The sequence below is a fragment of the Scophthalmus maximus genome, chromosome 2, assembly GCF_022379125.1.
Source record: "Scophthalmus maximus strain ysfricsl-2021 chromosome 2, ASM2237912v1, whole genome shotgun sequence".
Classification (NCBI taxonomy): domain Eukaryota; kingdom Metazoa; phylum Chordata; class Actinopteri; order Pleuronectiformes; family Scophthalmidae; genus Scophthalmus; species Scophthalmus maximus.
Window position 1 is genome coordinate 15,498,790 of NC_061516.1, and position 26,884 is coordinate 15,525,673.

The following is a 26,884-nucleotide window of genomic DNA, read 5'->3' on the forward strand; positions in this document are numbered from 1 at the left end:
GACAGCCTCGTGTAAACAGGTTTGTGGGGTTTTACCCCTTTGTAGTTTGGTCACGCTCCCTGTCTGAATAGTACAAAGATTCAACCCAGATGACAATGCAGGGCACAATACAGTGGCTCCTGTTTACAAATAGCATCCATGCCTTTAACACCTACTAGCCCGGGCCAGTCATCAACCATCTTCAGACCCGGGCTCAGTTGACACTGGTGCAATGTGCAGTAACCAGATGGATAATACAAAAGTCCGAATCTCATAGTTTGATACTAAATGTCAATATTTTATCATTTATTATAACAGATTTTTTTTCATCCAGTAATGGTGTACCCTCAAACTAAGGTGAGCAAATTTGTTTTTGAACTGACAGTTATGTTGCTTCCTAAAACAAACAAACAAACAAAACAAAACAAAAAAACAGAAACATGTAAAGCACAAAGCAAAACTTCACCAGCAAAGACATCTGACCTTGCGATGATCTGAGATGGAAAGGCAATATGACAATGAATGTGCTTTGCAATCGAGACTGCTGGATTGTGACATCCTCTGTCTGTTCCAGACAATGTTGTCCCGACAGACAGAACGGTGAAATAACATAAACACAGACGAGAGACATAACACTTCATTCACAAAAGCTCTATTCCATTGACAACTATTTGGGCCAGTCCCTTGACCATTATTGTCTCCGGTCAGTACAGCGCTGAGCGAGAGCATGCCAGACTCGACCCAGACTGCTTTCCATGCTGTTATTTCCCCAAGGTCAAGCCAAGTGGGTAATGGGCTGCAAATAGACACTATATATTCAATGTTTTTCATATGGATTACTGAACTGAACTGAGTTACTTTGCATTATGTTTAGGACAATATAATTGAAGCTGATAGTGATGATCCTCCTTCCCAAACAGCAACAGGCCGAACTTCGGTGCATTTATTTTCATGAGTTTATTGGCACTGGCACTGCATATCAGAATCAACTGTTAACAAAGGCTTGATTATGAGAAAAGTGAGATACAGGATCAGTCACACCACGTTTCAGGCAATAACATGAGATGTATTGTTGCAGGTACACACCCAACATCTGTAACTAAGGCAGGTATAACTAAATTAAGTCCACTTCAAAAGCACTCCTTGTCAGATTCCACATCACGTCAGGAGTCCAAGAGGGACTGATTGTCCCTGAAGTTGTCAAATTGGTTTCTCCTGAAGAGAGCTGCGTCAGTTGCCAGGATTCCCAGCTACGTGAACTGAAGAATATCAGCCCTCGTGCTGGGACATCTTGCAATGGAGGACAGGTGCTAAGACCGCATAGCACAGCACCTGAAAATGAGCAAAGTACAATTAGCAGAAATGTCTTAAAGGATAGATTGTTTTTTTTTCTGATGAAACTCATGTAGCACTATCTTTGTAATAAAAGTGCTATATAAGTATTACGAAGTAGTATGCAGGTACACATTGTGCTCTTGACAGGCCTACCTGTATCTTCGAGGGCAACCGTGATGACCGACGATGTACTCCTGAGCATAGCAGAACCGTCTGCAGAGTCCTCTATACCCACAAGTCCAGTACTGCATTTCTGGATCATCGCCTGTACATAGTTATGAAAGAAACATACATTTGTTGTTCCCATACTTCTGGGGGATACGACTAAGTTTTTCATAAACTATAATCACGATAAATGTGTCAAAAAAGTTACATAAAACATTTAATTACTCAATGGTTTCTCCTCAAAACCACACAAACAGGCCCCGTTTGACTGCAGTGAAGTCTGAGCATTTGCCATTCCATGATTTGCTTGATCTCACACAGTAAGGAAATGTCTGTATTCATTTCTTACCCTCTCCGACTGAGAGCATCAGGAGAAGCACCAGGAGAACCAAGCCTAGTCCCTTCATGTTTGGGCACCAATAAGCGATCAGACACTGCTGTTGACAGGCTGATGCTGCATTTATACAGCGTTTCAACCACGGGGGAGGGGTCCGTCGTGCTCTGTCCAAATCACAATAACAAAGTCCTATCGCTGAATGATGGGAGTCGCAGAGCTGAGGCTCATTCATCATTTATCATTCAACCTGATACAAAAACACTCATCGCCCACAAAGATATCAAAATGGAAAGGGACAATAATTTATTATTGTACTTACATACATCTCTGTGGCTGGACAGAGGGGTAAACACAGGCCACCAAGGACTCCAAAAGTTATAATTACAGGTGAAGCACTGGTCTATTTGTTTCAGACACAGTGAGCAGCACAATTCCCTCTATGTGTTTTCAGGGCAGCCCTCTGTCCGTGCACTGCTCTGCCCACATCTGAATAAGGCCGTAGTTCATGTGTAATTGCTGATGGTTGTGAAACTACAATCAAACTGTACAAAACAGACTACTCTGGGAACGCAGGGGACGATTGTCAACATAACAGTAACAACACATAAACACATGCACTTGCATAGCGTGCCCCCTAGCGCTTATCGGAAAAGACTTTGTTCGTTTGTTCGATCACCCCAACACACACATGATACATGTGCAGACAAACCACCTTGAAACAAATCATGATCAATATGTTACTAATCCGTCTACAGAATGTGTTTGGAACCCTATCTATTTGCCACCTTACCAGCATAAAGCAATGTCTGTGACAACAAGCGCATTGAAAAGTACATCTTTCTCATCTATTTCAATCACAAAGTGTATTGTGTGAGACAGGCAGACAGACAGACAGATAGACAGATAGACAGACAGACAGACAGACAGACAGATAGATAGATAGATAGATAGATAGATAGATAGATAGATAGATAGATAGATAGATGGAACTAAATGAAGCAAAGACAACAAAGAAAGACATACACTGTTCAATGGTAGTAGTAGAGAAAACTGTAGCATTCATTCTGTCACACTGCTTTCTGTTATGTTCATAAATAATCCATACACAACATTTGGAGCTAAATGGGTTTTGGGTAAAAGACGGGGCATACAGGTGCCTTCTCCTGCATTGTATGATTTTATAGTGTAACACATTTCATAATAACAAAAAAAAGGATATAAAACATGATGTGTACATAAAATAACGTTGTGGTACAGAGGGTGGCGCTAGATGTTCGGAGACAGGTTTTTTCAAACGGCGAAGAAAAGCGTGGTCGTGTGCGCATGCGCAGCTGGAACAGCTGCAGGACACAACAACAGTCTGGGCCGTCTGCCCCGCATCATTTCAAGATGGCGGACCTCCTAGGTTCGATCTTAAACTCGATGGAGAAGCCTCCAACGGTCGGCGACCAGGAGAGCCGACGAAAGGCTCGAGGTAAATCAAGCGTAGCCGGAGATATGACCCATTTGCTTCTGTTTTTAAACTGTTTAGACGACGCTGGGGGGAAAAAAAAAAACCCGAACAGGAAAGGCGAAGCAAGGGCGCCTCTCCTGCTGCCACTGGTTCGGTGAGCTCTTAAGTAAACTCTGGTACCGGGTGAAGCACCGCCGCATCAGAGCGGGACGTGCCCACGCACGTCCCGCAGATTACCGCATACCGGCGGACAGAGTGTGGTTCCACGGGCAGCTGCTCCTGGTGTAGCTCGAACCTGCCCACAGCACCATGTCAACAACCAGCGTCGTGTCGAGCGGTGCTTCCCCCTTTTGCTGGAACCTGAACGCAACCTTATTTCCCCCTCACCACTGACGCGGGTCAAATTAGTTGAACACATCTTCAGTCTGCTGCGGCTCCTCCCGGGTGTTAATGTAGAGGAGAAGTTATATATCAGTTTCATATTATTAAACAATTATTGATAAGCTTATTTTTATTCTCTCAGCCAATGAATTCACCGCTCAGATTTGTTTCTTACTAGCTCTGGTTATGAACATTTAATGACTCACAAAGGACAAGGGAAACAAAAGTGATTTTTAATAATATTAATACAATTTTTAATTAATTCCTAGGTGCATTCACATGTTATTGAAAATGACCATGGCCTCGTTTCCCTCTGTCACAGCAGCCATTTTGACATATGAAACAGTGTGTAAACAGGTGTTATTAATCAAACCTCTCCCCGTAAATACAACAGAACCTTTATTAATGTGATTAGCCACACCTGTGTTTGTTTACCTACTGTATCATGTCAAAATGGCTGCTGTGAAAAAGGTCTATTAGGTTCAGATTTTTTATATTTCAAAACTGCAATAACCCATGTTTTCCATATTACTCCACTAAAACATTGGATATTGGGAATTCTCAGCAATATTTCCTGTCTTGAAAATCGCCCTTTTCGGTTGCAACAGTCTTGAGCAGTCAAGTTCAAAACCTGTGACACTCCCCCAAGGCTGAGTGAACTACAAATAAACAACTTATGAAACGGGCCATGTGTATGCCTATCAATAAAAAAAACTGTGGCTGTTTCCTCGTAGACATACACAACAACAAATAATAGGATTTGAGTCGCTCTGTGCTCCAGCCCTGAATGATCTTGGAATGTGGTTTGGGGATTGCAGGATGTCTGGCTCTTGATTTTGCTGTTTTGTTTGCATCAGTCTTTAAAGTTACAAGTAGGCCGGTTGTGGCTGTAAGATCTGTGTTTACAACAGAACGTTTTTAATGTCATTGGACAGAGCAAGCAGCGAGACTCAAGAAGATGGAGGAAGAGGAGAGAAGAAAGAAAGCGGAGTTCAGGAAAAAGGTAAGAGCTTAATACACACCGATTCGAGTTCAGGAAAAAGGTAAGAGCTTAATACACACCGATTCGAGTTCTGGTGTGGAGCTCCTTTGGCCTCCCCCTCGTCTCTGATAGTGTTCATCACTGACTTTGGCTGTCTACCTCTCTTGTTTAGATGGAGAAAGAGGTATCGGATTTCCTCCAAGACAGTTCACAACAGAAAAGAAAATACAACCCTATGGGGAAGATCGAAAGAAGTATATTGTAAGTAGTCAGTCACTATATAAAATAAACCCCACTGGACAAGAAAATTATGTGTGTTGTCTACAACTATTCACACTGAATTTCTTCTTGCCACACAGGCACGATGTCGTAGAAGTGGCTGGGCTGACCTCTTTTTCTTTTGGGGAGGACGAGGAGAGCCGTTATGTCATGCTTTTCAAGAAGGTTTGAATACTTTTTAATCCAGTGTTTGATCTATTTAAAAAAAACAACAACAACATGTTATTAGGCTTAAGTTAGGAGAATAGCGGCAAGGGTAAATAATGGGGCTGTTTTTCCACCCTGTGCTGTGGCAGGAGTTTGCACCATCAGATGAGGAGCTGGAAGCCTATCGCAAAGGAGAGGAGTGGGATCCCCAGCTGGCAGAGCAACGGCGAAGACTAAAAGTAAGACTGGATGTTGGTTAGCTTATGTAGATAAAATACAAATGTTACACCAGAAATGTCTCAAATATCTTACATTCAAAACTACAGTTTATTGCTTTGTAAGCAGACACATTTTAGCTGTATGAGATAATCAACAAATTACAATATATTTTCATGTCTCAGAATAAAAGGGAAACCTGACATCTTGCACAGTCATAGAGGGAGAAAATGTATCAAAAGAGGCACCAGTTCCTTCATCGATTGTCACCCCAATGGAGCATGAAGAGACGCAATCAACAAGATGTGTGTTGTTGTGTGTTTGGCAAACTGCAGGAGCAAGCCGCATTGGAAGTGGAAGCATCCAGTCAGACAAAGAAGTCAGAAGTTCCCAACTCCAACTACAGAGACAAGTACAGTCACCTGATTGGCACCTCGGCTGCAAAAGACGCAGCACATACACTAGAGGCCAACAGTGCTTATGGCTGTGGTGAGTTAATCACTAAATCAGTTCCACTGATCTGTTCCACAGACCATGTTCAGACCAGGAGATCCGATCACAAGTGGACAGCTCTGAGTAGATCATATCACGTCTGGTATTAGAATGTGTCCTGACTAGGGCTGAACGATAAATTGCATTTGCAATTATATCGCGATATGATTAAACGCAATTTTCTAATCGCAAGGGGCGTGATTACACGGGTCACGTGATACGCGAGCGAGTGGAGTGCTCGGTGCAAAGAAAAAACAGCAGTCACGCTGCACTAACCTGCTGCGCAATGGCCTCATGCTCGACAGAACAGTCGGAAAATGATACAGCGGAGACTTTAGTGTCGAAGAGGAGCAGCACGTCGGTTGTGTGGAAGTTCTTTGGTTTTAAAAAGGAGAATGGTGCACAGCGTCAGGTGTTGTGCAGACACGGGGCAACACCACCAACCTGTATCAGCGCTTGGCACAGCGTCACAGCCACCGCCGCGGTTGTTGGCCGTACACCGCGGCAATCAGTGACAATAGTGACAAACACAGAAGCACGTGAGAGTTGTTTGAGACTGTTACTCCGTATGAAAATGTCTCACGTGACACCGTAATGTGACGATGTTCACACTGCTAAACGATTGTGGCCACATGCGTCCCAGACCACCTCCAAATGTGGTCTGAGTGATCAGAATGCATCCTCATTGAATCTTATCTACGTTGACACTTGTGCTTAGAGCAGAACACTTGTAATGGAATCTCTTAGGGCGTATGCAAGTGCCATGTCTGAACAGGGTCATAAAAACACATAATCCCAACCCACCCTCCCCCTTGTTTTCTCATTATGTTGGTCATTTCTTCTCCCAGTACCTGTGGCCAACAAGAGGGACACTCGCTCCATAGAGGAAGCCATGAATGCAATCAGAGCAAAGAAACGGCAGAAGCGAGAGGACGACACGGGGGCAAAGAGCAGCAGTTCTTGAGTCTCCGCTGTTTCTGATTTGACTACTGTTTCGTGGGTGCATTAGTTTGTGTGTGTGTTAAAACGTCATTAATTCATGCTGTAATACAAGATACTTTTATTCAGACTTTAAAGTTTAACTTATATGACAGGCATCATATCTAGTATGTATGCCAGTCTTTGACCGAGTCTGTGCTGAAATCATACAATCCTGTGTGGAAGTGGAAAATGCTCAGGTGTGTCAGATCCAGGAGTTGGATGACTAAACGTTTGTCTAACATTTGACCTTGACATGCTGTCAGTTATCAAGCTTCTCACACATTATTGGATCCTATATAGTTTGAGAAACTTTTCTGTGTTCAACTACATAAAAACACCAGATGTATCTTTATACATCATTTTTAAAGGACATTTTTTATCAAGATTTTTTTTTTTTTCATTCCTGCTTTTTTTAATAGAGACTGGACAGGGCAGGCGAGGGGAGAGATTGGGGGAGACATGCAGAAAGGTCCTGGACTGGATTCAAACCCCAGCCACTGTGATAAGAACTCAGCTTTGATACGTGGTACGATCTCCACCAACTGAGCTACTGGGACAAGGACTTCTTTTTGTCAGTGATAAACATTTTTGATGCAAATGTGCATTTCTAGTCCAAAGTGACATTTTTATCCTGAAAAGTATTTACAGTTTTCAGCTTTGGCTGGAACAGATTTAAAAAACAAAAAGTTTTAGGCAAAGCATGGCTGAAAAGTCCCAAGGACAGAGTTCCAAATATGCAGTGCAGTTTTTAAAAGGGAAACAGCAACGGCGATTGACCTGTTTAGTTGAAGCAAGCCTTTCCTCCATCACAAGAGGAGCCCCATTTTAGAAAACACTGTTGTGGGTTTTAGGAATCTGTGATATTTTCTTTGTTTCTATACATCTGCACTGACTTTGAATGAAACGTTAACTCCTAGTTATAATGCTTTATTATTAAGCCTTGCAATAGGAAACAGGAGGGAGTGGGAATGCTTGTTGGGATATGGGTCATTAAGTTTTATTCTGTCTTTTGTTTGTCTAGGGTTTCTTGGCATCTTGATGTCTATTTTAACATGGTTGCACTGTTTTATCCCCCATGGGTGTTAATAAATGGAGAACAGTATTATACTTCTGAATGTGTGTTGCCTTCATTTGAATCATTCCATTTTTAGCTCTCGGTTGATTTTGCTTTGTAATTACAAAAGGGCAGGAAACTCATAATATAATTTAAACCAGTGCAAAAAACTAAATTCATTCTCAAACATAATCATAGATCAGTATCATCATCATCATGATTATTCAACAGTACTTTCACCATTACTAAATTTAGTAGGAGTAAAGTGTTAGTAAGTGCACACACTGATTATTGGCATATCAAGTACGACACGATTTAAAGATTACTATTGATGCATCTGAGAGTTCCTCTCTTTTCAAGCAATCAATGGACAAATCGTTACTTAATGTGAGTTAATGTGAATTTGATGGTTGAATGTGATCACACTCGCGTTACTGCCATGCCGTGAGGTAACTGTCCTGAAGGGGGCGCCATATATCAACGAAGACATTTTTTTTATATATCCCTGTTTCAGACTGTACTGCGGTGTCTGTTCTGCCCAAACATATTTATTGCGCAGTGAAGACCGAGTCGGCGCACATGTGAAAAAATGAAGCCCACGCTTTTGTTCCTCTTCATCATTTGGTTTGCAGACGCGGAGCTAAAACCCCGGAGAGGTAAGTCCAGACCCCGCTGACGCTCCTTCTGTCCCCATCAAACGTCTATGGGCTTAGAATAAAGAAAAGCGTGACATTGGGACTTTAGGAAGGAACGCTTTGTCGGACAATACTGAACTCATATTTTAACATTAACATCATCTATTGCTCCAAACGAACGCTATTCACCTCATCCGCTCACAGAAACCACTGGAATTTGAATCACGACTTCTGTTTGTGTGAGCAGTATTAGGATCAGTGGCATTTGTAGTTTCTCATGTTTTCCCTCTTTAGTTTGCATCAGGTGATTGTTGACTTAATGTATCTGACAAATGTGGAGCCAGATTACATTAACATGTCAGGGCTCCAGTTCATCTGTGCCATGTGTGTTTCAATCGCTCGTCTGTCTCACTTTTTGACAAGCAGGCTCTGGGGTGGTATGTACTTTTAAGGACAAGACATACAGCCCAGGAGACAGCTGGCATCCCTATCTGGAGCCTTTCGGGTTCATGTTCTGCATGCGCTGTGTCTGCACAGAGGTAACTTTGAATATTTTTCTTAATCAACTGTTATCAGGACAAACATTTTAAGGAATATTGCAGCAAAAAGGAGTCATCTGTATTTGCTCTGAGTTGCTGAAACAGTGGTTTTGGTACAGGTAGAGTGTGATGTTGTTCTCCCTCTCTCTCTCAGGCAGCCCATGTGAAATGTAACACGATCAGGTGCCCTGCTCTGCCCTGTGAAAACCCAGTAGCTGAGGCCCAGCAGTGTTGCCCGAGATGCACAGGTGGGCACGTCTTTCTAACTCCTCTCATCCACCTCTGGGCCTTTGAAGAGAATCGATTTGTATTTATGACTTCACCCCTTCGTGTCCATGTGTGATCCTCAGATGGGCCCAGGATCCCCGCGGGCCTGAGGGCGTCAGTGAAATCCTGCAGGTACAATGGAAGTATTTATCAGCCGGGGGAGACCTTCACCAAGCACGACCTCTTCCCATCCAAGCAGAGCAATCAGTGTGTTATGTGCTCATGCTCTGTAAGTTGCAATTCACTGCTTTAGTTTTTTAGTCATGTTGTGTTTTATTAGTCTGGTATGGAAGATAATCATATCCCAAAAGCATACAGTATGTAAAACATTCAAGCTCTGTATTTTAGCCCTAGGTGTTATCTTTTGTGCTCAAAGGAGACTAACATAAAAAAAATAATTTTGATGTATCTTAATCCTGAAAAATATTTATGACAAATCCTCAATTCAAGGCAATAGTGACTCTTTTGTGTGTCTTTGTGCGTGTTGCATTTCAGGCTGCCATTGTTGCATAAGGAGAATCTCAACCCACTAAATTAGTTCTGATAATGATAGGTCGAGATGGATTGTTAAATTCAATTGAATCCTAAATACTGACGCTTCTGAGAGCCCCTTGCTTTGGTTTGTGTGTTGTCTTAGCTTGTTTGTGATGACTGCAAGAGAACAGATAAATGCTTTATATGACAAAAGGCCGGTACAGTAGGTAATAGAACTACTTAAATCTTCACCGTCAAGAGCGCATACTTGGAAATGTAAAAAGATGAGTCATTGTTCTTCCTTTTCTTCTCTCAGAATGGAAACATCTTCTGCGCTCTGAAAACATGCCAACCAATCACCTGCTCCTCACCAGTGTCAGTTCCAGATACCTGCTGTTTGGTGTGTAAAGGTAGTTAAACTCCAAGCTCCAAGCAGAGAAAATGTCTTTAGTGTGTTTCCAACCTGGAATAACATGTTTTTTAGGATTTCATACTGTAGATCAGGGCTGAGCATATGACTGATATATATATATATATATATATATATATATATATATGTATACACAAGCAAACAATTGTACGACAACATCACGACAGGATGTGAGGATCGATATAGGGATGAATATACAATAATATTGTATAGCCCATGTAAATTAGCTCAGGTCGCCATGTTTTATGTGTTAATTACAATTTCGTCATACTTGTTTTTGATTTTTCCTTTAGATCATGGCACCAGTGGGTCCTCATCAACTGAGGATGGAAACCAGCAGCTGAACAGAGGCGTTGTATGTCCTTGCTGATGTATCATACAGACAGGAAACCTGTGTATCTCTGAAAACATGGTTAAATGTAGAGGATGTTAGTGTGGTTGAGCTAACTGAACTTTAATTAACAGGACGTGGGTTCAAGTCTCACAGGCAAGTGTCTGCTCTGATGAAGTGTCCTTGAATGTGACACAGATCACAGGAGTGTTAAGGAGCTGCTGAGTAGCTGACCCCTGACCTCCCTTTTCAAGGGGAAAGGAAAACAAATATTTTCCCTTTTAAACTGCTGCGATCGTTTGCTCAACTTGGCATCACAGTACTCGGATTAGTACTGAAACTTCCATTTTAGCTGGGATCAATAAAGACAAAAACTTCCCCTCAACATCCAACAACCATTTGGCTTGATAATCAGACTGAACCACATTGTTTTATTTGAATTTAGGAAACAGTCTGAGATGTGAGCGGTGATTCAGTGAATTGGAGCCAGGCTATGAACCTTTTTGATTCAGTTCTAAATAGGATGCTTACTTGGGGAAAAAGGAAGTAAAGCTAATAGATGAAAGATAACAGTTTTATTATATCTTTGGTTACAAAAGAGGCATTCAGTCGACCAGTGTTCTGGAGAACCGACCAAGGCGCGGTCCGACCGTGCCACTCCGCCCAGGGTCAGGACTTCTCCCAGAGGCCTGAGCCTGAGTAAACTTAACCTCAAGGGTGCTTCAGAGACCACTGTGAAGATTCTGTTGCAGAGGAAACACCAAAGAGGTGAGACTTTGTCAAAACAGAAAGATCCTTTATAGGTGTTTGATTTTATAGACATCTTCCTCACAACTTTACGATCATTGCCATATGTGGCACAATGCTCAGATGTTTTCCATTTCTCTCAGCATGTTTATACAATGGCAAGACGTACTCTCATGGAGACATGTGGCACCCAGTTTTGGGGAAGGTCCTGGAATGCATCCTGTGCACTTGTACTGATGGCCTCCAGGACTGCAAGCGCATCACGTGTCCCAGCCAGTATCCATGCCAACATCCTATGAAATCAGCGGGAAAGTGCTGCAAGACTTGTCCAGGTAGTCAAACATGACTCATTACATAATGAACCGATTATAGTGAGATGGCGTTGATCGGCTGTACGTCATTCACACGTGCCTCTGTTCTTTTTTCTCTCTAGAGAGTAAAGCTGAAAGTAACCACTCCCAGTGTTATCCTGGATTCAAAAATAGCATCTTGGTGTATAAAGTAGACTCATCTCTCAGACTTGACCCGCCCACCACAGTTAGGATCATTGCTGTTGCAAGACAAAGAACTGCTGAGGTTGAAGTGCAAGTGTGGAAGACTGCAGAAGGTACCGTAACTACAGGTGTTGTTTGACATTTTGGGAAAATTGCATATTTGCTTTCTTGCAGAGAGTCAGGTGAGGAGATCGATGAGCCTCTCATAACTGTCCATTCAATATGAAGCCAGCAGCTGGTTAGCTTAGCTTAGCAGACACAGTGGAAGCAGCTAGATAATTGTTTTTGTCAGCATTAAACAAATAGGATAACTTGTTTTTTTGGAGTTTTAAAAGTGGTGGTAGGACACCGTCATCAAAGCTGTTTCTGTGTTTCACACAAGTGGCAACCCATGAGATGTCACCCATTGGTTAGTGAACTGCCTTTTTGAAGCCAGGAGTTAAGCATTTTGGCCAACGCCATCTTGGATTTTTGAAACCAGAAGTAAACATATTTGGAGGTGCAGGGGGCGAGCCTCATTGAGAGCTCTTCCACTGCAGGTCCTCCCACATCGGCGAACTGCACCCATTGGACCTCACTAGCTGTCAATCGCACGGTATCCACGTTCCAGTGTATGTGGTGCTTTGTCATCTGTTTTACTCTAAATGGGACCATAATTTAAAAAAAAAATTAACATCATGCTGTATTGACGAAGACTTAGTACTAGCGACTGAGACCTTAAATTACTTCGGGAAATGTTTACTGACGTTGTAAATCAACTGAGAGTTGGAATCAGTTTCACATAGACCTCTAAAGAAACTGACTTCTTTTTGCAATCAGAGTGCAGGAGTCGCCCTCTGCTGGTCATTCGAGAGAATACAGGTGTTAAGCCACTTCCGCAGTGGCTTCACTTTCCGTATGCACTAACTGCGTCTATTTTTATATACAGTCTATGATTTCATGTCTTTATGCTAAGCTAAGCTAACATCCTGTGTCCTGACTGTAGTTTCTTATGTATAAGCGGTATCACTTTTCTCGTATAACTTCTAAACAAAATTCTAAAAATATTGCTTTAATGCAAACATACAGTAATTCCGCACCTGTGTTTGGTTCTAATCTGAGTGTCTCATTTATACAGGTGTTTTACAATTAATGGAAATTGGTGACAGTCAGAGAAAATATATCAAGGATCATCCAGAAAACTACACAATGCTTACAACACTCGACGAAGGTTTGTTGAAAATTATTTCATGGTGCAATTATATGTTTGTTATAGGCTTTTGTAAATGCCATTGTTTCTTTATGTGACGTATCTTTATTAATTTCGTTTTTCAGAGACATGGAGGAAATTTAAAGAAGAGGGAGGAAACTTGACCAAAGTTCCTCAGACCACAATTTGTGAGGACGGCATTCGTGAGGTGGTGATGTTCCTGAATCCCATGCAGACTGAAGGCCTGTGTTCACCCTAATAATCACTCTGTATATTAATACTCCCCATAAGAACATGGTTGACATATACACTACAGTCATGCCTGTTGCACTCCGGCATCACTCCTGTCATCATCATGGCGTTTCTCATTTATGATGTTGTTGTTTGATATTGTGTTTATAATTTTTTAATCATCACATATTTTGATTTGTTAATTATTGGGTTTTAAAACGCAGGCTACTGCAGTGTGGTTCATAACAATCTTGGTCATAAACTGGAAGATAGTTCTGCCTCCACCTGTCACAATTCAAACATTATTAGATTGGATGGATTAAGTCGGAGGCTCTAAATAAAATCCGAAAAAAGGTGAAAAGTGAATGTGGTGTGCTGAGCTTGGAGCTTCAGTATCCAGTCGTACATTGTTACATTGCAGCTCAGCGATGTTTTGGGATCAGTATTTTTCAAACAAACCCTTAAATATATGATTATAATTTGTATTTGAGAATATGCTCGGCAAGGGGCTTGCTCTGTTCAGAATGTAAAGGTTTGTTTTAAACAATGTTGTATGATCAACATACTGTATTTATTGTAAATACCAATTGGCGTTTTGTAACCTTATTTAAAGCGAATTGGTTCTTGTATGATTTCTGTAAATACCGTAAGTTTGAATGTTGTTTTTTTCCTTTGCATAAAGTAGCGAGAAGCATCGCATTGTGGTAAAGACACAATTTTATCAAAAACTGTGTCGGTTATTCTGAAAACAGCCTTCAGATATTTTTCTTTCTGATGTCAAATATACACCTACTCTAGCTATTTTTATACAGACACAGGATTTGCTTTGTTGTCGTAGCCTAATGACATTTTTTACAACTCCACATACCAGAAATATTTGTATTATAAAGTGGCCATTGTTGATGTAGCTGAATGCACGCTGTACCTCTGCTCACAATTTTAGCCCATAAAGTTTTCTCAGTGTTTTGAACCATTCACAATTTTTTGTCTGGTTTGTCTCTAGCTGTATCTGTCATGTTTTGATGTAGTATGGCCCACATGCATTGGAATCATTTGCATGGAGTCATACCTTTTACAGACAGTGGGAAAAATGTTTTCGAAACAGGCTTAAGATGTGGCTGCAGAGCCCATATTAATTTTTTAAGGCTTTGATGCTGATTTAGCTATGATCTTCATGCCGGCCACAGCAGAGCGGTCCTAACACTGTCATCGCCTCAAGGCTTCATTTAATGGAGGCCGGATAAACTGTGTTCCCGCTGGAGATGAAATGTTATCAGAGAGACATGAAAATCAAAAGCAGAAGTTGAAACTTCCTTCAACCTCTCCCCAAAACTCACACAGACACACCCAATGTTTTCCCGGCAACAGTATTTCTCTACTAAAACGAAAACTTTTTATCAGTTGTTCGTTATCCGACCATAATCAGACCACGGGCCACATGACTGGTTGCCTCTGTCTCGCATCTAATATGTGAGATTTTACCGCCCCATTACAGCTTGTCCTCACACGATGTTTGTTAAATCGTTCTTCTGTTGTAGTTATTTAGTTCTGGCTTATTTAGGATTGTGTTAAAGAGGTTTTCAAACATCCTTTCCTTGTTCCACCATCTCATATTGCAAGAAAGAGCTATTTGAACATCCACATGCATTGGCAGAACAGTGCTCTTCTCCTGTTCTGCGCCATAAAAAAAAAAAATCTCTGTTTGAGTTGCATAGCAGTAACAGCTTCGAGCTAAATCCATTCAACTGTTGGCTGGTTGTATGATTTAGGTCTTTCTAATATCATACCATATACTTAACTACCTGCTATGCATCAAACAGCAGAGAGACAAAGGCGGCTACTAGTTGGCGAACATGGAGCCCTGGAGATATTTTTCTCAGGACAGGGTTGAGACCAAACACGGAGCTAAAGCAGAGAGAGAGAATATTGAACTTACCTTCACCAGGTGAAGGTGAAGAAAGACGACTCCAAATGAATGACAGTGTTTCTCTGTACCTGCTGGACGTGTGATAGGCAACTGTTTGCCAACCCATCGGCCATATCAACCAAAAATGTGATTATTATGTCAGTGTTGTGTACGAAACTTGTTGTCGCTGCCCCCAAGTGGCAAAAAATGACATCGGGGATGGACAATTTTTTAATTTATTAAATTTTTAATTTAACGACTTTTTTGAGAAAATTTACCAGATTAATATTCTGAAAAAATGACATGATAGTTTTCCAATAAAATCTGTTAACTGCAAAAATGGGAGAACAATTTAAAATGACAAGTATTTTCTAGCTGAGCTGCATGTGTGCATTCTTCCCTGTCTTGGCTGATGGCCATCTGCAAACTCTCCAAGTTTACAGCGAGATGAAAACCATATCTTCAGTTACAGGTTTGAATTTCTGTGGTCGGGATTGTACTACTGTAAACGTGGATTGTGCTGTTAGATCTAAGTGCTGGCCAAGAAACCAAAGGACGTCTGTATTTTTCCAAAGCACAGAGAAAAGGAAGTAGCCTGGATAATACTTTATTCTATTAAGTGTTGTGTCTCTTGAAACACATTTAAACATTTGAAATACCATCGACATGCAAGTAACCTGCTTGTGGAAAGGTTCGCTCAGGAGCACCGTGTGCAGTCTGTCCGCAGGCCGGTTTGATCATCATGTGTCAAATTATCACAGCGGTTCCCATGACTCAGTCAGTGTGCAACCGCACATTTGGTGGACTGACTGAGTGGGAGCTTCAGAATAATATTGCTTCCCTTCCCTGTGAACTCCTGACATGCTCCCTCTGCCCCCTGCCCATCCACAATGACTCATTGTGTTTCTTTCACACTTTGCGCCCCGGCCAGCTCTGACCAAAGGCATGAAACAATATTCACTTCCCCCTTCGTACCTTCATTACTCGCACTAATATTTTTGCGTAAGCTGCTGGAGCTGGCAGTTTTCAACAGCCTCGGTTGTCCGAAGTAGCGGTTCCGGTCAAAAGGGCGAGGAGGGGGACTTCCACTTCACTGCTGGCCACGTGAATCAGTCATTAACATTTTCACGCTGTCATTTTCCCATGCAGGTCATTGAAAGACGGATGTCAGATGCTCAGGTTCTCTTTGCGAAACAAACAACTGCACGTTTGTTATTTTTGATGCGAGTCCTCTCCGTCTACATTTTGTGCATGTTTAAATTCGTCTCACGGGCCAATTCAGCTATGCATGCTTAATCTTGGCTCTGGCAATTGTAACAGCTGGGGGCAGTCAGTAGGTATAAATCATGCAGTGGGTCAGCTCTCTGTGTGCATGTGTACTCCACCCTGCTGCCCGTGTAGCCCAGATTCAGTCAGAAGTGAAGAAAATGCGAGGGGTCACGACTCGGCTCAGGAGTGCAGCCACGTCTGAGCCATTACTATGATATTAACGGTGCTGTTTTGCTTTTGTTCTAACACTGTATGTCACTCGTCCGTGTGACACAGTCAGGGAATGTCATTGAATTCATGCGTGTCGCAGAAAAAGCCTCTGAAATGGTTCGCACGAAAAGTCACACAGATTTTGTAGTTTTCCAATAATCACGCAGTCTCTCTGGGCTGAACTTATTCCAAAGGACTAACGAATAGAGGCGAGAGGTTCCTCGCAGATGTGCAGTGTTTGTGAGGAACTGAAGCATTGCAAATCAATCAGGCAGTCTTTGTGATTCAAAGCCGGCCAAATTGTGTTAAGTTAATTAAGTCTGATAGATGTGTTTGCTTTCATAGCTGATTAAGGTACTCCGCAGAACCCCTGAGTTTATACTTCATCAAAATGCTTCCAAAATCTATCGAGGCCTCTGTTTTTTTTACACCCGTACCCTCTCATTAATTAAGTTGGCCCCTGATCATTGTAGCCAATGTTTGGCGTCCGGCCAAGAAAACCTGGACAATACCGGGATACGTGTCATGAACACTCTGGTCTTCGTCGCCCTAATCCTGAGCGGCTCGGCTTAAAGTGGGAACATTTTCAACACTTGCCCGTGATGGCTGGAAACTATTAAAGACAGTGATCTTTTGTTTCCACAGAGCGAAGAGGACCTACAACTTCACCGTCATGATCTGTAATTACAAATGGCCCCTTTTCAGATGTCAGCCAGAGTGTCCGAAGCCGGTCCAGGATTACATGATAATTGTGTCACAGTTCAATCTGCCATCAAAAGAAATAATGAATAGGTCCAGTCTGCAGTGAACTCATTTGGCACTTGAGTAATGAGGAGTGTTCATGAGGTATTCAGGCCTGTTCTCCCCGAGCCAAATCTGGTGACTGAATTTCCACAGGGTTATTCTCAAAGCTGAACTGTTGGCCCTCGATTTCAGAGTCAAACAAATCTTACACAAACATTTCTCTCAGGCTTGATTGCCGCGATGACCGCTCCAGATGTGACCATGTCCCGCCTTGGAATATATAGAAAACCCCCCACACAGTAGATATGTAAACACAGATCTGTCGAGCGCACGTCTGACGTAGTCCAAGGATGCTTTTCTCCACCGTGTCTTTTGTTATTTTTGCTTTTGGACACAGTATCCGGCTCTCCTGCCAGAGTCTGTTAAACCACAGAGAGCGCGGATCAAATGTGTTTTCAGTTAAAGCCTCACCTCATCAGTTTTTCGTGGTAAGAGCAAAAGGGGTTACAGAGGAAAAACAAAACGGAGCCTTTTTGTTTGCCGGTTTGTTTATGTGTTCATGTTAATGTGAGGGTGAAAACAAGAAGAGACACAAATGTCTATTGGCTTCACTCTGCTTCATAAAGCAACGGTAATTTTTGTGCTTTTTAAAATGACACCTCTGGAATTACTTTCCATATTTGTCGGCCGTGGATTACAGACAGGTTGTGTGGATTGTGTACAGAGTTGAAGTGAATCGTCACATTGGCAGACCATTTCCTCTTCTTCAGCATGCGTGCCTCCACGAGGTCAGTTAGGGTAAATCACGGGGATAAGCACGCCACAAAGAAATGTGTTTGTAGTGATGATTTTATCAGTGTGAAAAAATAATAATCAAACATACAAAGTAGAAATGGGGATTGACTTTGGACACTAAAAAACTAAAAAATATCATATATAATATATGAATGTAGTTGTTCAGACTCTGAAAAAAAAAAGTTGGTTATTCCTATTGGTATATTCATATTCATAACAGAAAGCCTATGGTACAGACTGGGGGGTGTGGAGTTTTAAAACAACATGGGAATTAACCAGACACGGAGCTTCTAATGACAGACGCTGTCAGGTTGCATTGTGGGAAATCAAATTCCCATCCAGTGTTCTTGGAAATGTAACGGTAATAGGTCAGGACATCTCAGCTGCTTCAGTTCTGTCTGTTCTGTTTTGTAATATGTATCTTTATGAAATTGCAATGCAAAATAAAATAAATAAGGGGGCAGATTTATGTGGGTCTAAAATAGTTCATCACAAATACTGGCAACAGAAGCTGAAAAGTAAACTTATGAACACGTTCATATTGTCCTTCAGCTTGTGAACATTGACATGTGAGAAATGAATGTTTTTCATGAGTAACTTAAGAGTTCTGTGAGGCAAAACCTTCCCGCCTCGAACAGGCTGCGTTAAAGGGGTTACAGATGAGGCCAGTGAATGCCTACTGTCTGCATGGTTTATATTAGAGGTCACTGTGACTGATCATCGCCCAAAACTGTTGGAAAAGAACACGTATAACAACACGTGTCCATTTCCAGCATGAAGACACTGCACTTGTGCAACTGCGAGAATCATTATCACTTCAAAATCACTTTGCAACGGCTTTCTTGTCAGGCAAAATGAATTCGTGCCAGGACTCACTGGCGGAGGAACAAAACTCCTACGTGCTTGTGAAGGCAACTACAAATTCTCAGAGGGCCTTTACGCGAGTTTCACCGGAGTCCGGGTCGGGCAGTAAAAGTATCGTGGTTAACGGGGAAAAAACAACAACAACAACAACAAAGAAAATGTGACTGAAGGCCAGCTGTTTGCCTGATAGCACAGATCAGGAAACTACTTTGTGTGTTTTAAATGTCTCAATGTCTTTACCAGAGCCAACAGCCTCTTTACATGCTGCTGTAACTTTATATTCATATTTAAATATTTGTAAATTGTTATTTGGGGTATTTTAATATCAATTTTTAAAATTGGTTTACAACAACAAAAAAAGTGCTTCCAGTACTGTTTGTGTCACTGTTTATAGCCACTCGTTAAATTTAGGTTGGTAATTGTAATAATTCTAAACAAATCATTTGATATTGGGACTTAATAGTAGATGAGAATATGCAGGACTATAATAATGTAAATCAATAATTAGCTTTGAAACAATTAAATATATATATGAAAGTGTTTAGATCATACATGAATATAACGGTTTGAGTGATATTTTAAATCAAATAAAAATGTGAGATGACAGCTGACTAGACAGGTATCTTACACAGAATTTATATTTTATTTACCATTTGATACATACGGAGTCGGGAAAGTATCCACAGATGTAATAATGTAGAATCCCTGCATGACATATCTTCACAGAACCTATTGATTTATTTCACCTGGGTTGAACTGGAATTCCACATCTGCGAGCTGCTCTGAAGAATAATAATTGGAATCATATGAAGGACAGGGCCGTGAAACCCAAAAGGGAATGAACAACGGAAAAAAATAAATAAGCATGACAAGGAATTCTTAAAAAAATCTTCTGGTGTAAGCATGTAGGGAGGTCACATATAACATACTGACTTCTGGTGTAATAAGACGTGATGATGAATGCGTTTAAGGATGTGGGCTGTAAATCCCATCAAACTGCCGAGGTCTGTTCAAAATTACCAACAACAGTTCGACTGATCACTCCTGTTCCTGTCGGATGGAAATGAAGTGATCACAGCCAGCTTCACATGAGGAGAACAGTGAATTCATATGATCATGTAATATCTGAAAAACCTATGAAGGCAAATACACTCAACGTAACAAACCAGAAGACAGGAGATATGGGATTGCAGATTAATGATCTATCAAACCTTGCAGTATGAATGTTCTCCGTTTCAAACATTTTATATAACAATATCGAATCACATCCTCAGCTTCAGTCCAATGGTTAAACAACAGCCTGCTCAACAAAACTCTTCTGATCCACCATATAGAGGCCATGCAGTATTTTACTGCAGGCTCTAGCTAGAGACTTTAAATTGAAATAAGTCTCACAGATTCGACTCAGAGTCAACTCTTACAGCTGAACCCTGTCAGTAAACAGTTGATGATGCACTCTGTGTCTGCACGCGGGACTGAATCTGGTCATATAGCGTAGCATCAGTGCTTGTCACAGTATTATTCAGATGTACACATTGTGATTTCACTTGCACCAGGTGTACGCCAATATCGACAGGGTGGGTTTTTTTCAGAGAAGGAAGAAAAGTTTAGCTGAGCATTTAAATGTGATTTGGAGCATTTGCACAGATGGAGGTTGAGCTCAATTTATGTCAGTGTTTCTATCAGATCCGACGCCGGCTGCTTGTTCTATGGCTCTCCTGTGCAACATCTTGTACTTTGTCTTCATATCCCCCAGCAGCGATAAGACCTCCTGATGTTCTCGCTTGTCGACACCTGCGCTGTGAATGGCGCCGCCTGCGCAGAAATGAAAAATGTCATACGAAGAAAGGTAAGGTCATGAAAGGTCAAGGTCGAGCTCACAGGGATCGTATCAGAAATGTGCTTACTCAAGGCGACTTCTCTCATCGCTGTACTCTGTTTGATTTCCTTGAGCATTTGGTGAACCCGTTCAGCTGGCTGCTCCGTCCGTTTCAAAGGTGGAAGTTCCTTAATCTGCGTAAAGGCATGCCTCTTCTGAGTCATAACAGTTGTGACTTTTCCAAGTTATTTACGGCTCTCATTAGATTTGTCATAGTTTGCCAGTAACATCGCAAAATGAATTTTGCTGAGCAAAATATCAAATATCAAACCCTTTTCTCCTGTTCTCTGTACGGCATCTGGATGCTATCATAGTTTGGGTTTGAGTCTCTGTAAACATGAAGAGTCTTCAGTGTGTGTTCCAGCATCCGAACAGCTGTTTGAATTCCTGATGCAAAGAGGGCGGGGGGGGGAGAGCATGAATATTCCCCTTCACTATGGGGCCATTGTTTAGTCCAACTCTTTAGGGCTCAATGAAAATGGACAAAAATAAACAGCTGCAGGTGAAACTACAGTCCTCACCGAAGGGCTCCGCCACACCGGGATTTGGTTTTGCGTCCATCAACATTTTGCAATAGTCACATTTTTCAGGAACGGTTCCATCCTCGCCCTCTGCGGCCTCTCTTTCACCGGCTCCAAGATCAAACTCATATTCGGAAACGTCCGCTGCCTGAACAGGAAGTAACATTCAGAAAAGAGATAAAGAAACTGTGTTAGCCCCCAATTCGCCATGTCTCTCTGGTAAACATGAATAGACCCAAAGGTTGAAGAATGTTATACTTCCCAAATAAACTGGGAGCAATATGGAAATCAAAGACACTGTACACGTAGATACCTGAGTGAAAAAGAAAGGCTCTGTATTTCCTGGGGAGGGGTCGTCTCTGCGGTTCTTTCCCTCACATTCTGTTGTTTTCTTGACAGTCAACTCGGTTTCCTCATCCATCAACACAGACTTCTTTGACACCTTTGGGATTCTTTGTTCCACCTGCAATAAAAAAAAATGTTTCATCTTACTTTCATATAGTGAATAACTACGTTGAACACATACCAACCTTCCATTTTGGATCAGTGGACACCTTCAGCGGCGGTTTCCCAGCTTCTTGTGTCTTTCTTCGCTTTATCGTTATCCCCAGTCTCTCCCGGAGGTAGTGGGTCAGTAAGGGAGGGTCTCCTGCGCTCAAACAAACGCATGAAGGAGATTTCCGAAATCCAGATTCAGGAAAAAACTTGAAATAACAGGTCAAAGAGTTGACAGGAGAGGATTACCACTTCTCTGTGTGGTCAGAGGGTTGGAGTGAATATCAATTTCACGAAGCATGGGGAAAAGAGCCGCAGCCATCAGCGCTTCTTCCTCTGCAATCTGATGACAACCCACTGGATGAGACACTTTTCTTTTTCAAATGTTGATATATTTTGTTATGAAATTGCAGACGTACTCTGTTGTCGGACAAATCGAGGAGCTGAAGCTCTGGTAGTGGCGACCTGGAGCCTCTGCAGCACTCCTCCAGGTTTCCTGCCTTGTGAAACATTCAGGGTGACAGACCACACACAAGTTTAACACACCGATTTTAAAACGCAGGCTGAAAAAACACCGCGAGGAAGCGACTCAACTGCAGAACAAACAGAACCTGTGAGATTCCCCTGAAACGTCCATCGTCGTCAGGATCCGGCTCAGTGCGGGCTGGTTTGAAGGGGATCACAACGACTCATTCAGAACGTTTTTTTCAGAGGATGCTGCAGAAATGATTTACAGATTACAACAAGCAGATTCTTAGCATTTACCAGCTCCCTCTTGCTCAGCTTGCTGTTCAGCAGAAGCCCGTGCAGCCTTTGAACTCGCCGTCGGTTGCAAATATGGTATTTCAGAAATGCGGTTCCCCTGTAGGTTTAAATACTTTAGCCTGTAATTGACACATTTAAAAAAAGGAATTTATGTTTTCACAGATTTTTTTGTGTTTTAAAATGATACTCCAGTGGATTAGTGTCATATGTTTCAAATTTCCAAAACATGGAATAGTTTCGACAGAAACCTAATAGTCCCTAATAAGCATATAAACATAATTATAGCTCCTCCTCAGATGACAAATACTCACATGTTCCTCACAGGTTTTCTATTTTAAGAGAAAATAAAGAAATATTGGCCTCAAAGCCTAAAATCAAACCTTCCTAACATTTTTCTCAGACTTGACAAATCTCCCTGCTGCTTTTAGACTTTACACTTTTATTGATTTCACAGGCTGAATGGATGGACGGCTTGATGGATCTCCCTTTTTTAGTAGTAGATTACTCCATAGAAAACAATGTCATCGTGACCTTTCGAGGTTTCTAAGACTGCCGAAGACTCCAGAGGTCAGTCTGTTATCATCGAGCATGAGGACTTCAAGAGCTCTGAACTGTGAGTCCCCTCCTTTAGCTGACCTGTAGAAAAACAACAGTACAATCAACCAAAGTCATTAAATCCATACAGTTCATTTAATAATAAACAGTGAAAGCAATTTACGATCCGATTAAAGTCATATAGTACACGAACATACAACTGATGTATATATAAAGTGTGTTTGACTTCATACATCTGGCTGTAGATCAGGTGTATGATTGACTGTCATCACGTTTGCTTCACCAGGATCCGGACTGTGACTCAGGAACATGTGTGCGCCCCCTTCTGGTTAATTTGAACACTGTTTCAAATGCATCTTGACTTTCTGACCCATTTATGTAATACAATCATAACTAATGCACTGATCAAGTGTAAGCATGTTTGACATGAATTGAGTCAGCCCACCAAATGATGACTGACACCAATGGTTTGAAAGATCACCATCAAACTATTTTTTTTAAAGTAGCATAATTATGTGTTAAAGAACTTTTCCCCCTCCTCATAAACTGTAATCATGAAGGCATAGTAATGATGAATAAAAAAACATAGTGTAACGTGCGCTGCCTGTTCGAGATTTTTTCTGCAGTAACAATACAAAGAAGACTGGGGGCACCGTTGGACTGTAGTTGGAGAATGAATTTTCATTTTGATTTGGAAAATATATACTGAAACTGATTACAGTCGTCTTTCATTTTTCCAAATTCTAAAAATAGCTTTTATATGGAAAGTGGGATTTTTTTTTGTCACTGTCTCAAAACAGACACTTCAGAGAGCAGTGCCTGACAGGACTGACCTGAATGTGAAGTTGGAATAAAAGATAAATTAATAAAAAAAAACCATGTCTACAGATGCTGATTACCTCTGTCTAGGTTGTAATGTTTAATTTAATTAATTAATTTAATCAATCAGTTTTTGCCAATTTTCCAGAACAAATTAGCAAATCCTATTAGAAGAGAGGAGTAAATGTACATTTTTAGAAAAGTTAATCATATGATTTATGTTTTTGCAAAAAATTTGATAATTTATCCACTGAAGTGTCATATTGTCTGAGCGCATGTGAGCATTTTTTTCTTCAGTAATTAAGTATAAAATAAAAAAATAAAATAAACATCCGACGACAAACTCTGTACCTAGTCACACCTACAGTATAATGCTGCTGCGTGGATAAGGAGATCTTGTACTAACGGTTGAGTCTGGTGACGGTTGGACGAACACAGATTAAGAGGAAGGCGATGAAGATGATTTCCAGTCAGATGGAGGACTTTTAAACGTGGAAGCCAACTGATGGACACTACATCGTCAGCCGACAAACTGTTGTAGGACAAATCCAAAACCTGAGGATTTAAAAAAACAAAACAAAGATAAACTTGACCAAATCAGGAAGAAGAAGAAGAGGAGACAGGTATATGAGATGCTGCAGAGGTTACACACTTGATCTGCCATCTGCTCCAGCACAAATTACAAACAACATAAACACAATGGGAACATTGTTGGATGGAAATAAAAGTCTCTCAGGTTCCTGTTTGGACTAAAAAGTCAGGTCAAGTTGTGTATTAATGCTTTGACACATGAATAATACAAATACTACACATACTACGTCAATATGACTCATCTCACCTCCAGATGAGGGAAGTCGGAGGCTTCAAACGTCATGTTGCAAATGTGGTTCACAGCCAGATTGAGTTCTCTCAAAGACACAAAACTGCTGAAAGACCCTGAGGAAAAACAACGGTCATTTCAGTAAATTTATACTTATTTTATTTTTTAACACAGAATATCTTTTATTGAGGGGAGAAAAAAAATAATCACCTAAAGACAGGAGGTTCACAGAGGCGTCGATGTGAGCTACATTTTCAAACACACTGAGGTCTTCAGGCTTGACCTGTGAATGGGTGAGTAAAAAGTGGTTGGTCACTCATACCCACAGACAATCGAATGACTCTGACTAAAATGTGACAAGTGTCTCTTACAGAATTCAGCTTGTGTTCACTGATGTCGATGGAGCGCAGCTCAGATGGTTTATCAACACAATGTAACTGCAGCTGAGAAAGAAAACTGAAATGTATTGGGATCCCCAGAGGAAAAAATAATCTTGCTATACTTTGTTAGATAAGCAACTCTCACATAATTAGATTCCAGCGACTTACCAGGAAGGCTCCATCTATACAACCGTGAGAAGTACGAGCCACCCTGCCGTTGTCACGTGTTCCCTCACTGTACCTCTGCTCCTCTGCCCTCCTGTGCGCCACGAGCCCATGTCCACCGCCTTCTGGGGAACAAGTACAACATGTGTGAATGTTGTCGGAAGATGCTCTTTGCATGAACAGCATCAACGTTTACAAAGGTGATCGTGAGTGTCAGTCTGGACCTTGTTTTATGGAGGATTATTATTGTGATTATAACATATTGTAATAATTATCATTTATTAATGTCATGCTGAATGCAGACCTGGTGGCTTTGATGGGTCTGCCTGCTGCATTTAAGTGCTGAAGGAAGAGTCGTGTTGTTGGAAGATTTTCCAACAACCTGGCAACCCAAACGTTGTTGATACTGATGATTATATGGCTTATGACCGATAGCTTTAAAGCAGCTATTATTTATAGCTCGCAAAGTCTTATAAACAGTACTTTATCATAAAGTGTAAAATCTTATCTTCATTATTTAAACATGTATTCATGATATTAACATGTAATCTCCCCCACTATTAGTGATCCTGTTTGCTAATTTCATGAAGCCCGACTATGTAGACAAGTTATTTCCCCCCACATAAATGATCTAATTTAAATAAATGGAACCCACCGTCATTCCTTCGCCGGAGTAATGTTCGTGCTGGGGAACATTTGGTCGGATTTCTCTGTCCATCATCAAACTTATATGAAGCAGCAGTCATCTTGTTTGCTTGTGCAAATCCATTTATCACGGGGGGGGGGGGGGAATAAAACTCTTAATTCAAATGTGAATGACGCCTTTCACGCACTGGACTGACTCAACTACTCGCTGCTGCGCCACTGTGGTGCTCCGTCGCCTAGCAACAGCACCAGGCGACGGAGACGTGTGTGTGCCACTCCGGTCCAGCAGGGGGCGACACGGAGTGGCGGCAGTGGAGAAAGACGAACCGCTCAAAGATTGAACTGAATGATAAAGATAACACACCACCTAGCCAGCCCGAACGTTTTCAAGACGTTAGAGAGTTATTGTTGCCATTATGCAGCGACGCCTCCATCTGCAACGCGACATGTCTGACAGTTCATCAAAAAAGAAGGTCCGTCCGACCGTCAGCCGCTCAAACCGTTGAGCTCGCTGGCGTCTAAACACAAACGGCCACAGCTGCGCAGGACACCTGCGCGACCGCAGCAGGAAGTCGACCGCTCAGCTGCTGCCACGGCTTCTGTAAAGCTCGTCAGTCACATATTCAATGTGCCGACTCGCTGGTGGGGACACGTACACACGATAAATACACAAATCTGTGCTCCGGCCGTCGGAGCTAGCGAGCTAGCGAGTCTTATCTCAGTCCGGAGCAGGGCTCGGACAACAGCGAACGCGGAAGTGCGTGCGAGTGTGTCTCTCGCCTCGGCGGCGTCTCCTTCTTCTCCTCCGACGAACCCTCAGCGCCGGTGTCGTGAACATCACAGGTTCCCCTCGGCTCGTCGTGAAGAGTAGACGCTGCAATGCCGCTCACGCTCACACCGAGGCGGGCGAACGC

At 41.8% G+C, this 26,884-nt stretch overlaps 3 protein-coding genes across 6 annotated transcripts; 2 read left to right on the top strand and 1 right to left on the bottom strand.

The window, feature by feature from the left end:
• The first annotated feature begins 3,133 nt into the window (after positions 1–3,133).
• spag7 (sperm associated antigen 7) lies at positions 3,134–7,854 on the top strand. Its single transcript, XM_047330420.1, has 7 exons — positions 3,134–3,290; positions 4,586–4,653; positions 4,805–4,893; positions 4,992–5,076; positions 5,208–5,297; positions 5,610–5,763; positions 6,615–7,854. Exons 1-7 carry the CDS (start codon positions 3,140–3,142, stop codon positions 6,728–6,730), a joined length of 753 nt encoding a protein of 250 aa, XP_047186376.1. The 5' UTR covers positions 3,134–3,139; the 3' UTR covers positions 6,731–7,854.
• Positions 7,855–8,305: 451 nt separating this feature from the next.
• chrdl2 (chordin-like 2) lies at positions 8,306–14,113 on the top strand. Of its 3 annotated transcripts, none has more exons than XM_035627067.2 (11): positions 8,306–8,457; positions 8,863–8,975; positions 9,130–9,223; positions 9,326–9,471; positions 10,033–10,126; positions 10,440–10,501; positions 11,077–11,245; positions 11,368–11,556; positions 11,658–11,831; positions 12,836–12,928; positions 13,033–14,113. In XM_035627067.2, exons 1-11 carry the CDS (start codon positions 8,391–8,393, stop codon positions 13,164–13,166), a joined length of 1,335 nt encoding a protein of 444 aa, XP_035482960.2. In that variant the 5' UTR covers positions 8,306–8,390; the 3' UTR covers positions 13,167–14,113. The 3 variants fall into 3 exon arrangements, with proteins under 3 accessions (XP_035482960.2, XP_035482958.2, XP_035482961.1); XM_035627065.2 differs by having other exon boundaries at positions 8,327–8,457; positions 8,860–8,975; XM_035627068.2 differs by having other exon boundaries at positions 8,341–8,457; positions 8,889–8,975.
• A 5,433-nt stretch (positions 14,114–19,546) lies between these two features.
• Positions 19,547–26,258, bottom strand: xrra1 (X-ray radiation resistance associated 1). Of its 2 annotated transcripts, none has more exons than XM_035624945.2 (17): positions 25,981–26,258; positions 25,329–25,447; positions 25,152–25,223; positions 24,991–25,063; positions 24,799–24,896; positions 24,367–24,515; positions 23,118–23,222; positions 22,587–22,705; positions 22,433–22,485; positions 22,241–22,321; positions 22,071–22,164; positions 21,857–21,975; positions 21,640–21,789; positions 21,327–21,474; positions 21,077–21,192; positions 20,834–20,939; positions 19,547–20,741 (listed from the first exon to the last, which is right to left on the bottom strand). In XM_035624945.2, exons 1-17 carry the CDS (start codon positions 26,069–26,071, stop codon positions 20,587–20,589), a joined length of 1,848 nt encoding a protein of 615 aa, XP_035480838.1. In that variant the 5' UTR covers positions 26,072–26,258; the 3' UTR covers positions 19,547–20,586. The 2 variants fall into 2 exon arrangements, with proteins under 2 accessions (XP_035480838.1, XP_035480837.1); XM_035624944.2 differs by having other exon boundaries at positions 25,329–25,450.
• Between the last annotated feature and the right edge of the window lie 626 nt (positions 26,259–26,884).